General features: G+C 40.9%; 1 protein-coding gene across 1 annotated transcript in view; it reads right to left on the bottom strand.

Annotated features, from left to right (window-relative positions):
* UBAC2 (UBA domain containing 2) overlaps positions 1–16,144 on the bottom strand; it is a gene marked incomplete at both ends in the record, with an annotated part of 97,975 nt that extends 81,831 nt beyond the window's left edge. Inside the window, 4 exons of the mRNA XM_082006429.1 lie at positions 1,416–1,522; positions 1,963–2,082; positions 6,049–6,176; positions 16,114–16,144. Coding sequence (XP_081862555.1) covers positions 1,416–1,522; positions 1,963–2,082; positions 6,049–6,176; positions 16,114–16,144 — 386 coding nt within the window. The remainder of the gene's footprint in view (positions 1–1,415; positions 1,523–1,962; positions 2,083–6,048; positions 6,177–16,113) is intronic.
* Between the last annotated feature and the right edge of the window lie 205 nt (positions 16,145–16,349).

The following is a 16,349-nucleotide window of genomic DNA, read 5'->3' on the forward strand; positions in this document are numbered from 1 at the left end:
ATCTGAAATTAACTAAAGCCTAGTATCAGTGTTAAGCTTTCTGATGCTTTTGTCATATCAAAGATTGTGAATAGTCAGACATAAAAAGTGACTATTAGTATAATAAAGCAGACAACACTGAAGAATTATGATGCAATGTATATATTAATTTTTTATATACGCACAGCCAAATGCTCCTGAAACTACTGTATATCCCACAATCCTAAAATTAGCTTAATTCTCTCAAGATCAATGTTAGCAAGACTTAAAGAGAAAGCATATGTAGGTAACATTTATATTTCGTTCAACTAAAAACTTCTTTGATGCAGATTCCTTTGTAACTGACAATATTCTGAAGTCCTGGATAAAAATACCATCAAAAGGTATAATAGTCATACCCATAGGGTATGATGTGCAGGTTTGTTACACCCTATTCTTGCACAAAATATCTATTTACACAGATGAAAATACTGAATGTGTCCAAACACACTGGGAGCCTATGTCCCAGCAACAAACTTGAAGGTAGCAAACATGATGAGTAACTGCAGAACTACCCAAGCTTTCAACTCCTTTTGAATACTCACACACTACCAAAAAAATTATGTCAAACACATGCTTTTTCTTCCTTATTAAATCAGCTTTCAAGAGACACGCTAAAAAAGTAGAAATAAAAAAGCCTAATATGGTGTTTGATACTGAAAATCTCGCTCCAAGAGATTTTATTATTACCTCAGAGTGTGTGACACATGGAAACTCAAGTCTGTACGAGGCTCATCTCGACTGTCAGAAGCTTAACCACAAAGGCTCTGCAAGCTCTACAGTTCCACTGTAACATGTACATCTCTTATTAAGAACAGAAATCTCAAATACAGGTTATGTGAAGCTGAACCACTAAATACCTTATAGCTTTAAGAACTTCAGATACAAGCACTAAATGGAACAACATGCTCTAGCGCTCAATTTTTGAAACACAAATATATGAAATACCAGTATGAAATGCATATAACTGCATATGCATTTTAAAGTGAACATAAAGACATGAATTACAGTTGTGCTGTCTTTGTGATTTAAGAAAGAAATCAGCACCAACCTGATTTCAGTTTTCAGATTTACCTAACTGAACAAAAACAAATAGAGCAATAATTTCTGCACTGCAAGCTGTGTTTCAATCATGGTGACAGTGGAAATGGGACTAACAGAATGGAAAGTAATCATTATATAGGTACATTATAAATTAATTAACTACAGATTACAACTAGGAAATTAATGTTTGAAAACATAATAGTTGTGCCAAGAACCTTTACACTGTAGTTCAAAAGAGGATTAAATTTAATTTGAAGGATTACATGAAGAAAGTTTTTTTTTAAATTAAAATGTGCACAAAATAATCCCTTGAAATTGTATCTAAAATGATCAATCCATTAGGAGCTACTTACAAACCAGAAGGCAAGCTGTTGATGGTGATGCCAAATATATATTGAGCGATTTCTACAAGGAGAAGATCAAACAAAGCTGAGAGCATCCAAGCACCCAATAAAAAGGACTGGAAAGAAAAAGTTTAATTTTAATTAATTCAACAGTTTAAAAATAAGGTTTTCATGTATGTCTAAATAAAAGAAAAAACAAGAAAACCACTATACTAGTTCAATTAAGACAAATAAAATCTTTAGCACAACATAAATTCCAGATCTACATGTCTAGATACTGAAGAATGAAGTTAGGTTTGTTACCAAAATTAAATTCTATGGGTCTGATAACTTTCAACTGATCCAGCTGCAAACTTCAATTAGAGTAACCCACTGACTGCAAGATATTCTCAATATAAATTTAGATTTATGGAAACCAAATTCTCTTTAAAACCCTTTAACATGTATTTCTATACAAAATGTTAGTAATAAAACTGCAACATTAACCCAAGACTACAAGATACTAAACAGTGTAGAAAACAGTTTCTGTTAAAAAAAAAAATTAACTGGAACTTACTGAAAATTTTCTGCTGCCGTATCTTCTTTCAAATATTCTAAAGTTGTAAATGAGCAGACTGCTGCAGAATGTATCTTTCAAATCAAGACATATTGTTCTCCCACACACAAGTCTCCAAATCTAGAAGGTTAAAGATCATCATGTTAAGTCCCTCTTCCCTCAAGGAAATTCTTTACAGAATTTGTGCTCAGAGTGAATGTAGTACTGAAGTCAGATAACAGAAATGCAGTACATTTAAGGAAGGAAATAAAGTGAGTAGAATGTTATAGAGAGTGCAAGAAGTTTGCTTAAAAATAAAAAAAAATTCAAGGAAGAGATCTACCTCTTAAAATAAATCTCCAGTTGAAATGAAGTAAAATACATTTTTATGTCCCTATTTCACATTTACAAATAAAAATGGAAATCACAACCCTAGTAAATTGTAAAATTACAGAAAAAAAATTTGAAGCGACCTCCAGATATCAATTAGTCCAGTGTATGGCTCTAATCAGGTCTAATCAGATCAGCTTGCTCAGGGCCATGTCAAGTCAAATCTTGAACACCTCAAAGGATGGAGATTCCACAACATCTCTGGGCAACCTGTGACAATGTTTGGCCACCCCCATGGTTTAAAAAACTAAATCAAACTCTTACATCCAGGCAGAATTTCCCACGTTCCACCTTGCGTCCACTACCTCATGCACCACCTCAGTGCACCTCCAAGCAAAGTCTGGCTCCAGCTTCTCTATAGCTTCTGATGAGCTATTTGCAGACAGCAATAAGGTGTCTCCTCTTTGCCTTCTCTTCTTGAGGCTGGGCAGACCCAGTTCTCTCAGCTTCTCCTTGTATGTCACACAGTCCAACCCTCTGACTTGCCCCGCTCACAGCCTGCACTGTTGCAGCTGGGGTTATTCCATCCCAGAAGCACGACTTCCCACTTCATGAAGTTTCTGTCAGCCCGTTTCTTGGGCTTGCCAAGGTCTCTCTGAATAGCAGCTCTGCCTTCCAACATACTGACCATTCTCACTAATTTTGGATCACCCACGAACTTGCTTAAATTGCACTCCATCCCATCATTCAAGTCACTAATGAAGACATTAAATAGTACTGGTCCCAGTACTGATCTCTGAGGGGCCCTTCCCTAATTAATACCCACCAAATAGACTTTGCACTAATAACCATAACTCCATTTGGAGTCCAGCCAATTTTCCACCCATCTTGTTGTCCAGTTATTCAGTACATACCTCACCAGTTTGGCTTCAAGGACACAATGGGAGGCTGGGTTAAAGGCCTTGCTAAAGTCAAGGTATGCAAAATCCACTGACTCCCCCTTGTAGCACCACTTGCCTCATGGAAGAAAAAAACCAGCTGGTCAGGCATGCTTTCACAGAAACACAGAATGGCTGAGGTAGGAAGAAACCTCTGGAGATCATCCAGTCTAGCATCCTCACTCAAAACAAAGTCAACTAGTGCAGGATATTAACTGACCATGTCCAGTCTAGTTTTGACTATCTTCAAGGATGGAGACTAAACAACTTCTCTGGGGAAACTGTTCCTCTGTTCCATCAGTCTTGTAGTAAAAAAGCTTTTTCTTTAAATGGTATTTCTTGTATTTCAATTGGTGCTTATTGCGTCTTGTCCTTTCACTGGGCCTGGCACCCTCTTCTTTGCTCCCCCTCATCAGGTATTTACACACACTGGTAAGATCCACCCCAAGGCTTCCCTTGCACTCCTATCACGTGAGCTAACCCACCACATCTCCCTGACCCCAGTGAGATCGTAGCCCTGTAATGGCATATGACCTTTAATTCCTCTTATTTGGTCCCTATATAGCACACATTAGCTTACAGACACTTCAGAGAGGCACCCAGTCATGCTGATTTCCCAGAAGACATATGGGAGTGTTCCACATAATGCTGTCCCATAGGCACTTCATCATTTATGTGCATACACTTGAAGTAGGTCCTTTTCAGTCCCGTTATGTTGACGGCAAGATCCCTTCAGTTCACATCACCCTGTACCCGCTGCTGGCCAACCCAGTCCACTGCCTCCTTACGTGACTGCAGGTTGTCATCTCCCTCCTGTGTTGTTCCTGTCTTAAAAGTTCTCCTCACCAGACTGGCCTGCCTGTTAGCAAAGATGCTTTTGTCCCACTTGGTCAGGTGGATGCCATCTCTTCCAAGTAGTCCCCAATCCTCAGACTGCAACTGAACATTTCATGATACACATTAACTGAACAGCCCTTGCACAGACTATAGAAGGCTTCTAAACATAATTGCTCTTTACTTTAGCCAGCTTAAAAAATACATCGGTTTAATGTAATCAAGATCTTAATTTTACACACAGCATCTTCAGCATTCTTGAGGGTCCCCTTTATGGAGAAAAAGATGTTTTAGTTTTGGACAGTACATGTTTTGCCTTCCAAATCAAATGCACTCTTCTTCAACTGCACACTTTATTTCCTATGCTCTCTACCAGCTTAAACAAGTGTTAGTATCCAATATCCAAAATGTCTGTTCAGCCTCTGAAAAAATTCCATTCCATTAAACTCATCCCTGCAGACGAATTTATTCTAAATAAATTTTCTTTTAAGTGTTCTCATTTGAATATTAGCATCAAACAGGAGTTAAACGATCTGCTCTCCCTGATCTCAGAGGTACACAATTATATAGTGTATATAGCTTATTCCAAAGGCTATGACAATAAATGAAACAATTTCAGGAAAGAAAAAACCACAAACCGACAAATTCCCCAAAGCACCACAATAAAAGTATCATAGCTTCTACAGATACTTGAAAATGTTTATGCTTAAGACACAGTAAAGATGGTTTCTTTGATTAAAACACTGCTACTACTGTTTTTCAGCAGATAAACAAATGGAAAGAGATGACTCTTCTAAAGACAAACTGCAAAACAAACAAATAAGCAAACAAAGCCCAAACCCACAAAATTTCCATTTAAAACTTGAATAGTTTCTCAGACTTTCTCCCCCCCCGCCCAAACAGTTGCTTGTAACATTTTTAAAAGGTAGAGGTTAATTTATGTATTTTTGCTGCACACCATTAGCAAGACACTTGGAAAATATGAGCAGTGCTCTTGCAGAGTTGTAATCTACATTATTACAATAAAGTTCTTGTTCTTGACAAGAAGGATCACAGACAGTGCAACAGCACAGAGTATCACTAGCTAGGTCTTATAATCTTTAAAGACTTACAGGCTACAGCCGACATCCTCAAAGACATTAAGCTGACTACATACTTTTTTTTGATGCAACTGTAAAACATGTGGGGTAGGATAATTACAGAGGCATTTGCTGGCCCTGTTGAGCAGTAGTTTATCATTTCCAAAAATTAAAAAAAACCCAAAAACAATTCTCCACAAACTTATCTAATCACTTCTAAGTGCATTATTTTGCTAATTACAACTGATACTGGAGGATTCTTAATTAAACTGAGAACAAAATCTTACAAGGTGCAATACCTAAAAGAGAAAGTATCTCAGTTTGCACTGGGAATGAGCAAGAAATGTCTAGTAAGATAACTAACCAATTCAGCAGATTACTGAGGAGCATGACAAACTCCCCCATCACTTGGAATCTTCAAATTAGAAGCAGCAGTTCTATTCAACAGGCAAATTTTAGTTTCACACAACTAACTACAACAGAAGTTACCGAGTGAAAGTTATGGTCTCTGTTGTTAGTCATACATAATCAGAGTACCTGATCACAATAGCCCTCTTCCGCCTCAAAAACTAAGCACAGTAAAATATTGACATTCGTATGAAAATACTTCCATTATTACATGAATTGAATCACTCTTCATTCACAGCAAGCTTCCAAATGCCAGTGGCTGGAAGGAAAAATGTTACAAACCAAATAATTTCCCAGACAAAAGAAAGAAGTGAAAAGCTGTGTTGATCGTTTCAGATCAGTTTTTCCAACTTCTTCCAAAACGTAGCATACTGGGGTGACATAATAAAAGGTACAAACAAACTGGTCTACAGTGAACAAAGGGAAAGAACCAGAGGAGAAACAGACTGAGGGGAAAAAAATTGCATAGAAGAGCACAGATTGCAGTCTCTTTCCACACAAAATGAACTGACTCTTACCTGAAAATCCTCTTTTATAGCTTGTAGGTTATATGCAAAGAACTTCTGATAATGTTGGAAGAGCAGAGTCAATAGAATCGAGATGGCACTTGGGACTAGTAACAGACTCTTTGACAAAGGTGCTTTATCTTAAAGACAAAAATCAAACAAGCAAAAAGCCATTTTAGAGAAAAGTCTCTCACATTTAAAAAGTGACATATTTAAACAGGTGATTGGAAAACATAAGAGCCGTGGCACCACCTTGACTTTTTATCTCAACAACTTCCCAAGTTCTCAACAACTTGCAAATAGATAGGAAAAACACACCAACCAAAGGAAGCCTTTAGAGATACTAATGACAGTTAAATATTAATCAGACATTTTGTTTTCAACAGTTGCTCATGAAATTAATTGTCTGGCTATAATTAAATCTAAGCTCTCAGCATCTATAGAGGTCACACCCTCCTATAAAGTCCTCCTAAGGCTCAGTCATGTTTCAGGAAATAAAACAATCATTCTTTTTTGCTAGCAAAATATACACGCACATCTAGTTAAAACAAATACCTTTGTTTCCTTTGTGTTAGGGATTAAGATTAGCTTTTTTTCTAGACGCCATGAAGCAGCAACTGCTTAAATAAATTGACTTTCTCTTCACCGCACTTGGATCCACCGTTCAAGGAAACATATCTAAGTTAATTTATATGAGATTCATCTTCCTTCCATTCAATCATTACAATTATTAATAAAGAAATTAATAAAATCAGGATGTTTGTGAAATCAGAACTTCTTTCCCCCTACTATCATGACTTTCAGGAAGGACACTCAGAAGAAAGCAAACAGAGAACTGAGAAATCTGCAATACACATCTACTAAAAACCGCCAAGTGGAATATCCAGCAGGAGTATACCCAGCAATTCATCCTAAACTGTTGGTGTAGCTGATGCAACAAAACACAAATTCTTGCCCAACAATTCAAGCCAATACAGAAACTCTGAAATATTATTTCTTTGCACACATGCAACTTTAATCACATTTACTTCCTTCCAAAACATCCGTTACAGCATAGAACTTACTAATTTTCAGACAACTGCTTTTTTGCAGGGTATTATGAAATCTGTAGATCTGTTGTCATTATTCTTAGATAACAAAAGGAGCAACAAGACTACTTTAAAAGTACTAATGGGAAGCAAAGAGTAAGAACACAGGAAGAACAAAACTGCATTAAAAAAGTGTAATACGGGAAACATTTAGTATTAGCCAGATAACCTAACTACCATAAATGATTCTTTCAACATCTGCTGCACACTAGAAGAGTGAACTGCTAGAAAAGGAAGATGGAAATAGGCACCAAAGTCAAGATTTTAATCATGGCACAATCCCACTGCCATCGAAAATAAGGTTCTTAGTCCATAATTTAAGCATAATCCTCATCCAGGTACTAACTGATAACATCAAGAACTTTGATGGGTACTGTCAGCTGTTCTCAGTTCACACCACCTTGAAGTCTGCAGTTTTCTGATGTTCACCATATGAAGAAAAGATCTCTTCCTATGTGCATCGTAATGTAAATTTGTACTGAAATCTCCTCTTTCAGTCGACAATCTATACCTTTGAGTTCATTATTTACAGACTCGCTTTCCTTACGCCATTCAAGCAATTAATGCCTTGAAGAACAATCCTTTTATAGAAATGAGACCGTGACTTGGGTTGACACAGGTTGATGTTAGTCTGCTAACCATAAACTCTACTTTTATGTAAGATGTATCAGGAGGGCAGAAAGCCGGGTTAATTTTTTTTTTAATGCAAGAAAACTATTCACCTTTCAATTTAATATCTATCTTTGGATTTTTTTCTCTCCAAAAATAAGGTCTATGGTCTTTAGATGTCCATTTTTTAAATTACTTGTTCTTCTGATTTAGTTGGACGCTTCAAAAAAATCTGAAGCCATCAGAGTACTGTAGAACACCAGGGGAGAAAAGAAGCTGGAGCTACCTGCAAATTACTGTGCACACAAAACACATATATATTCACTTGAAACCTCAGCCAGTGCTCCTTTAGTTAACTTAACTTAGTTAAATTAACATTTCTTAATGTGAAAAGGTCAGTTTTACAACCAGTATACAAAAGATATTTGAAAGTATAACCTAAATCAGCACAATAGTAGTAGTTACAACAGTAGACATTTCTGAAACAAAGTTTGATAAAACTTGCTATTTTAGTATCAAATACATTTACATTATTTCATGAGTTTAAATAATTTCTTACAAGAGTTCATTAATCCTAAAATAATTCTCACATTAAGGATCATGTTACCAAAATAAGTGACAAGCAAATCACTATATTTCCCTCCGTGACTATATATTTCTATATAGGTTTAATATTTATATTTAGATTTTACTGTCATTTTCGTATTGTTAGATCATTTTTACATTACAGGTAATACACACTTGAACTACTTTATCCTGTCACGTACATTCCTAATTTGAATGCATTCAAAAATAACCAAGCAACACAACCTTATCTGTTGTCTACAAAAGTGTGAATGCACGTTCTTATTATGAGCCACCTTTTAAGCTTTCAGCTTAAACACTTTAAACCTTGTTATAGAGGAAAAGTACTTATTTTTAAGCGTGTCACCAAACGAAAAACCACAGAAGTAACTAACCCATTAATGTGACAGTCACCCACAGGGAACATACATGAGTAATGGAAACTTCTACTCCCAAGCTTCTCAAAATGTCATCATGGTTGGTAAGTTTATTCTTGTCCAGCAAACCTGAGAAAGCTAAACTCTTCCAGATAAATAATGCATCTCCTGAAATGTTTTTTCCAAGTGTTTCACTGTACAATGCAGTAGTTTGCTTTATCCCTCAACAGCTTATAGATTCTTATTCAAGGGCTGCTGTGAGGTCACCAGTGAAGAAGCAACCCTCCCACCGCTGTGGAATGTCTCAACCAGTAAGGCCAAAAATGACTAACCCAGATATTGCACCATCGGGCATTCTGACACCCAAGTCAAATTCCTTACTTAGAATGTAAAGTAAAATTTAGAAAGAAAACTTCTAATCCAATGGATTTGCAACAACATGCAGGATGGAAACATGTACTACCAACCTATACTGGGTACCATTTTCAAAGTACAGAGAGTTGAAGAATAGATGTATCCGTCTGCCACAAACAGAGAGGGAGGTATATGGCATGGGTATGCTCGGGTAGTTGCAGCTTCAGAAGCCGCCACTGCACTAATGAGAAGAATACAAAAGTTGTGGCAGCAGCAACAGCTACAGTTTTTGAAATTAATTTCTGTTCCCTTCCTGCTCACCACTCATGGATGAAGAGACACAGCAGATAAGCATGTCAAAACTGGCAGCCAGACCAAGCTAGTGTTTCAGAACGGCTTTTCAGGGAACATCTTCACCTCCTGGACAGCTATTCTGGGCCTGAGACTCAAGCATTGACTTGGGAGAGGACCTCATTGCTGACGCCAGCTGATGAGCAGTGGCTGCAGAAGCTCAAATTAGCTCAGGACATTTTGTGTGGTGTTCCCTACTGAGTTTACACCACAGCTGCAGATGAAACATGCTGTGTTAACAGCTTTTTTTCCCCACTATCACCTGCAAACTTCCCAAACCCAGCTGATATGAGGCAGACATGCCACTTTCACACAGACAAATTCACTGCTGGGGGCTACTATAATGGCATGAAATATGCACAAATCACCTTTCAATGCTGACACACATGATCTGTGAATCTTTTAAACCATAACTGATGCACATCTGAATGCACAGTACTTCCCAAATGCACTGGTGGAATCTGTATTTTGGCTGGTTGCTTTGAGAAAAAAGAATCTGAAGAAGAACCTGCAGCAGGTTCACCAACTGACAGTGAAGTTTCAAAATGGTCAGTTTTCAAGGACTCTTGCCTACTGTCTTCCCTTCAGATGCAAGTTTTTTTTACACATCAAACAGCAGCATGAACACCTCATCCTGAATGTTTGGAAACCTTGCTTCTCCTTTACTGTAACGGTTGATGAAACCCACTGTCAGACATTCAAATCTGAAAAGTCATTTTAAGTGCTTCCTAGACACCTCTGTGTGCTTCTGGGAGGCTGGAGCAATCTTACTAGATCTGAGGAGTAAAGCTTGTCTTTATTATAACCACACACTGAGTCCTGAACAGCAGCTGAGAACAAGTGAGAGCATGCCACGGAGAGAAAAAGACAGCAGTGTAATACTCCTTGAGGAATCTGGAAAACACCAGGAGATTGCATTCTGACTCGTGGGATGGAATTTAACCATATGATGATTTTTTAGTGTTTATTCAATCCAATGTAAGTATTTTTCTATATTTCATCCTTTGAAAAAAAAAAGTGCAATATCAGAGGACCACGCAAAAGCAGTGAAGTTACTGCTGCCTGAAAGTATTACATGACTGAATGAAGTATTCTGGATCAGGAAAGCAGCTCTTGCCCCTGGTCTAGGCACAGGCACAGGAAGGGGATCCTGTGTTCAGACTGCCACTTCACAGCGTACTCTGGCAGTTAATCATCGTGATGCCTGCAAGAGCATCACTGCAGGAAGAAGTTCTTCATCGAATGCTTAAAAACCTAATGCAGAAGCTGAGAGGCGAATAACATTACTATATATACTAAGAAAGTCAATAAGAAATCAACCATGATCATGTTTTAAGTCTATTTTTAAAAGGCACTAGTAAGACTAATCAAATCAGCTACCTATACATTTACTGTTTAGAAAACTGCTAGGTTTAGCCTCGGTCAAACTATAAAAGAATGAGGAGCTACAAAATGAAAACAAAAAAAGAAGAAAAGCTGTTTCTAAAAGGACCATTTGAAAAGAAATAGAAAACAGAACAGGTTGAAGTTAACAAAAACGCTCACCTTGTTTAGCAGCCTCTTCTTTCCTCCCAACCACAGAGCATACTACCATACTACTATTAGTATACACTGTCAGAAATATCAGGTATGGCTACACCACAACACCATGTGGAGATCCCCACACTAGTTTGAAATGAACTAGCTCTGCAGCAGCACAGCTATATTTTTGCATGGCTAATTGAACTGATGTGGCTATGCCACTCCCAGGACTCAAGATTTTGAACTAGGTTGCACTGTGGCATGCTGATGTACAAGCTAATTTGTTTTCCCACATAGTACTGTACTGCATAATACTGTTAGGCACAGAAGTCTGATATATTCAATACATACTTCATTTTTCTTTCAGTTGTACCACAAAGCACCAACTTACATACCTTTATTATTTTCCTGACACCCGCGCACAACACAGTTCTGTCTTGCAGGTTATGCAAACAGATGAGCAGTGTTCCCTTCTTGCCTTGGGGATTTTTAACAAATTGCTAGCACTGCACTACAAGGTTTACGAAGAGGTGAAAGCATAAGTTGCATTAGCAGAAATGCTTACATGCAAGTTCAAAGGACTCTACTCCTTACTACTACATGAAGTAGCTTGTGTATAGTAGGGAAAGTAGTCAAATATTTTCCAGATACAGCAAATGGATAGGCTTTAAAACATGGACTTGGATTTTACTTTAATAAAGACTAGCTCTAATAGGCTTTCCTACTATACTCATGTGTAGTATTGTCCATAGCATGAAGAATACTGGGAGGAGATATTACAATGTCTGCAGAAAAGTTTGGTGTTGGTCTTACAGTTTTAAGTTGTTGGAAAGGCCTTGGTGTCTTATAATGGAAAACCTTCTTCGTATCATACTTTGCTCCTGGGATGCAGCACGTTGGAGAACAAGCAGCAAGTAGAGCTAAGCAGCACTACAGTAAACCAAACACCCAGCCCAGTGTCAGTCTTCATACACTCGTGTAATCCTTTACGGAGCCACTGAAGCATTTCAGCAGGATTCTTCATGGGACTGGAGTTGCTGGCAGACTGCAACACAAGAAACCAGTCTGGGTCCAGCACCACAGCTCACCTCTCAAGCCCCTCCTGAAAGCCAGCTGCTGCAGCATGCTTCCTGAACACACTGTGATGTTGTTTTACAAGTCAGGTCAACCGGGTTAGCATTTTGCTAAGTAACTGGAGTATGCCTGTGCTGTGCTTCCTACTATCCAGAGCAGTTAGCTTTTTTTCCCCAGGGCATACCAGCTCCTCCAATATTTGAGTCAACACAAACAGTTTCCCTTAACAAGGGAAAACGTTGTCCCTTTAAATGGCTTTCTTCCTTGTTTCCTGACTTCCAGATCTCATAGTTGTAAACATGTACCAGGTATGTGTATTTTTACATCTCCTCATCCAAAATTGTGTGTGTCATGCACTGAGCAGGTGCGTTATTCGCTCCCAACACAGTCATCATCTGCTACACCTGACACTACCTGCCTGGAATTCAGCATATCACTGCTAGCAAAGGACCTACTTGTCTGAACTGGCTCACATGCACCTAGCGTTGGACCGTTTGTTTGTTGGAGGAGTTTGCTTTCATATATGTCTCTCTCAACGTCATTTCTCAAAAACCTCTCTGCCTACACATGTGATTTTAAAGAGTACTGAACAGGAGAATTAGGGCAGAGGATTTATACCGGGAAACTCTTAAACTAGGGTAAGAAATACTAGAGAAACACTTTGTGTAAGAACTCATCCTAACTGCAGTGCTCAAAGTCATGAGACATCTCCTTAAAAGGCACATGGACAAAGTCAAGCACTTCACTAGACAGGCCCAGCTATTCCAGCATTATTTATGAGAAAGTCTAACTTCAATCAAAGCGGTCAAACTTACAAGGAATACCTGAATCTGACTCTGTGGTAAAGAACTTTCAAGTTTTGAATATTCCTTGGATGAAGATAATATCACTCACCTCACTGAACTACAGAGCCAGGGCATGAAATGAACTTTTCTGTGTAGCCATGTTTCATAGTGTAGCATCCACTAGCACCCATAGTACAGAGATGATCCATAAAGCTCAAGGTAAGTAATACAGAAATGGTTTGTACTTGCTAGTAACTTTGAAAAATATTGTTTGTTCAGCATAGTAGTGGTATATTGGCAGAAATAAAATTTGGCCATCAACCAAGCAAAGATCCATGTAACAAAAACAGCCACAGGGTCTACTTATGGCTAAATCTAGATGAAGTTTTTTAGGACCGTTTTATCAACTGACTGTAAATAATGCAACAACAAGCTTGCCCTGAGTGAAGAACAGTAACAATCAGGACAGCTACAGGAGCTAAAGGAGCAACCAGGCCTTCAGTCTGACCTGGCATGATCATTCCTATCGCTGTTGAACCAGGTGTCTGCTTATTTTATCTAGGGTCTCTGATACAGGTCCATTTATCCACCAGCTGTGCCCCAACAACTGTTTGTCATTGCTCTCCTGTCAGAGGTTATTGCTCCCAAGACCCAGTGGCAGAACAGAACATGGACACTTCCCTGATGCAGTATCAGACAGCTGGGTTTGCAGTCACCTTCATTAACTGCCTAAACCATCAGATTCCGCATATTAGTGACTGAATCCTATACATACATGCTGCTACTGTAGCAAACACTTCTGCTACAAAGACAGGAACAGAAGTCTGAGGGCACTGTGATGTCTTAAACTGCCACAGTTGTGCACTAAGTGAGCATATGTCACTGCCACCTAACCCCCTACCTCTACTAGAGTTTGTCAGTGAATCTGTACCAGCCAAGTCTTATTGTGAAAAATCACTTAAGGCCAACCGGTGAGTTCACTAAAAGTGTACATTGTATCAGTTTTCCAGAAGAAAAAGTAAAAAAAAAGGTAAAATGTTTACTTTTTGCAAACTGTCATCTTGTCTAGGTTCTTCTCCTAGCACAAATACATTTATTATGACTACAATTTTCCACTCATCCTTCTGATGGACCTATCTTGGAAAAACTTTTAAATACTGACTGTGACTTTTCAGCCATTCGGCCAAACAAGGATACTTTTCACCCCACCTGCTTTCACATAGCGTTATACATAGACACATGCGACCAAAAAAAGGTTGTTCCTTCTACAGTATCTATTACTGAGGGAAAAAAATAAAAAATCTGGATCTGCAAATCATGCATATTGTTACCAGAACCATCTGCAAAAATACTCCCACCCTATATTGGGTTTGCATGGCAAGGTTTTGGTAGCAGGGGAGCTGCAGAGGTGGCTTCTGTGAGAAGCTGCTAGAAGCTTCCCCTGTGTCTGACAGGGCCAATGTCAGCCAGCTCCAAGTCAGATCTACCACTAGCCAAGGCTGAGCCCATCAGCCACAGTGGCAGCGCCTCTGGGGTAACATGTTTAAGAAAGGGAAAAAAAAATGGCAGCAGCATTTGCAGCTGCAGAGAGGAGTGAGAATATGTGAGAGAAACAACTCTGCGGACACTAAGGTCAGTGCAGAAGGAGGGGCAGGAGATGCTCCAGGTGCCAGAGCAGAGATTCCCCTGCAGCCCATGGACCTCCACGCTGGAGCAGATCTCCACCTGCAGCTTGGGGAGGACCCCATGCTGGAGCAGGGGGATGCCTGAAGGAGGCTGTGACCCCATGGGAAGCCCATGCTGGCAGGCTCCTGGCAGGACCTGTGGCCCCATGGAGAGAGGAGCCCAGGCTGGAGCAGGTTTGCTGGCAGGCTCCTGGCAGGACCTGTGGCCCCATGGAGAGAGGAGCCCAGGCTGGAGCAGGTTTGCTGGCAGGACTTGTGACCTGTGTGACCACGCTGGTGCAGTCTGTTCCTGAAGGACGGCACCCCGCGGAGGGACCCAGGCTGGAGCAGTGTGTGAAGAACTGCAGCCTGTGGGAAGGACTCACGCTGGAGAAGTTCGTGGAGGACTGTGTCCTGTGGGAGGGACCCCACGCTGGAGCAGGGGCAGCGTGTGAGGAGTCCTCCCCCTGAGGAGGAAGGAGCGGCAGAGACAACGTGTGATGAACTGACCACAACTCCCATTCCCCGTTCCCCTGCACTGCTCAGGAGGAGGAGGGAGAGAAATCGGGAGTGAAGTTGAGCCTGGGAAGAAGGGAGGGGTGGGGAGAAGGTGTTTTTAAGATTTGATTCTAGTTGTCATTACCCTACTCTGATTTGATTTGCAATAAATTAAATTAATTTCCCCAAGTCAAGTCTGTTTTGCCCATGATGGTAATTGGTGAGTGATCTCTCCCTGTCCTTATCTCAACCCACAAGCTTTTAATTACATTTTCTCTCCCCTGTCCAGCTGAGGAGGGGAGTGATAGAGCGGCTTTGGTGGGCACCTGGCTTCCAGCCAGGGTCAACCCACCATACCCCCTCATTCGGATGCCTCAAACAGAATGCAGCTCCAACTAATAACCGTTCTTAAATGCCAGACTTATTCCTCCCTAGTTGGAGGGTACTTTCACACTCAGATTTACATTTTGTGTGAAGCACGCAGTCAGTCAGCAAAGTTTTGACTGTCATTTGTCCCAGCCTGCTCTGAAGCTCGTAGTGCCAAAGTCCACACAGCAGCCAGTTCAGTTCTTCATCTCTGTTTCTAAACACAGCAGATTCTTTGTCCTGTAAGGAAGCTCGGAAGCAACTCGCAATGCCTGTGAAGTTTGTTCAGGTAGAACTGGGGTACAAAATGATTTACATACACTGTATGTAAAAATAAAGTTAAATAGAGCTGGGAACACATTTATCCTTAAATTTGTCTTACCAACAAACTGGTTTAAACAGTAATTTTCACATTAAAAAAACAACAACAAAAAAAAGTTCTTTCTCTGATATATATCCAGGCATGTAGATCTATATCTACGTATGTAGATACATATATATACACGCACAGAGCTGGGGAGACGGCTGCGGGACAGCCGTGCCGGAAGAGGACCGCTCCGCCCAGCACAACCCCCTGCCGCTAGCCGGGCCGGGCCGGGCCAGGCCAGGCAGCAAAGCCCGCGAAGCGGAGCGGAGCCTCCCGCAGTTACGTCGCGGGAGACACGGTAAAGCCCCAGTTTAAAAGTCAAGCCGAGGCCAGGCCGCGTCCGCGGGGAAGGCGGAGCGAGGCCAGCGGCTCCCCCGGGGGAGGTGGCGGCAGCAGCCTCGTAACCTCCCCCCCCCCTCCCCCCTCCCTCCCACGGCTGTCGACGGGGCCGGTACTCACAGAGCCCGTTGGAACCGGTGCTGGTGAACATGGCGGAGGCGCGGCCCGGCCCAGCCGCAGCGGGCTCCGCTGGCGGAACCCCCCAGAGGCCGGGCAGACCCCGAGGAACCGCGGCGGGCCGGGGACGGCGCGGCTAAGGCGGCCGCGATGGGCCAAACGCCGCCGTCAGCCGAGCGGACGGCGCCCCCTGCCGGGCCCGCCGGGTGAGCGGGGGGGGCGCGAAGGGGGGACGGGGG

Source organism: Phaethon aethereus (genome assembly GCF_964289735.1).
Source record: "Phaethon aethereus genome assembly, chromosome: 1".
Lineage (NCBI taxonomy): Eukaryota > Metazoa > Chordata > Aves > Phaethontiformes > Phaethontidae > Phaethon > Phaethon aethereus.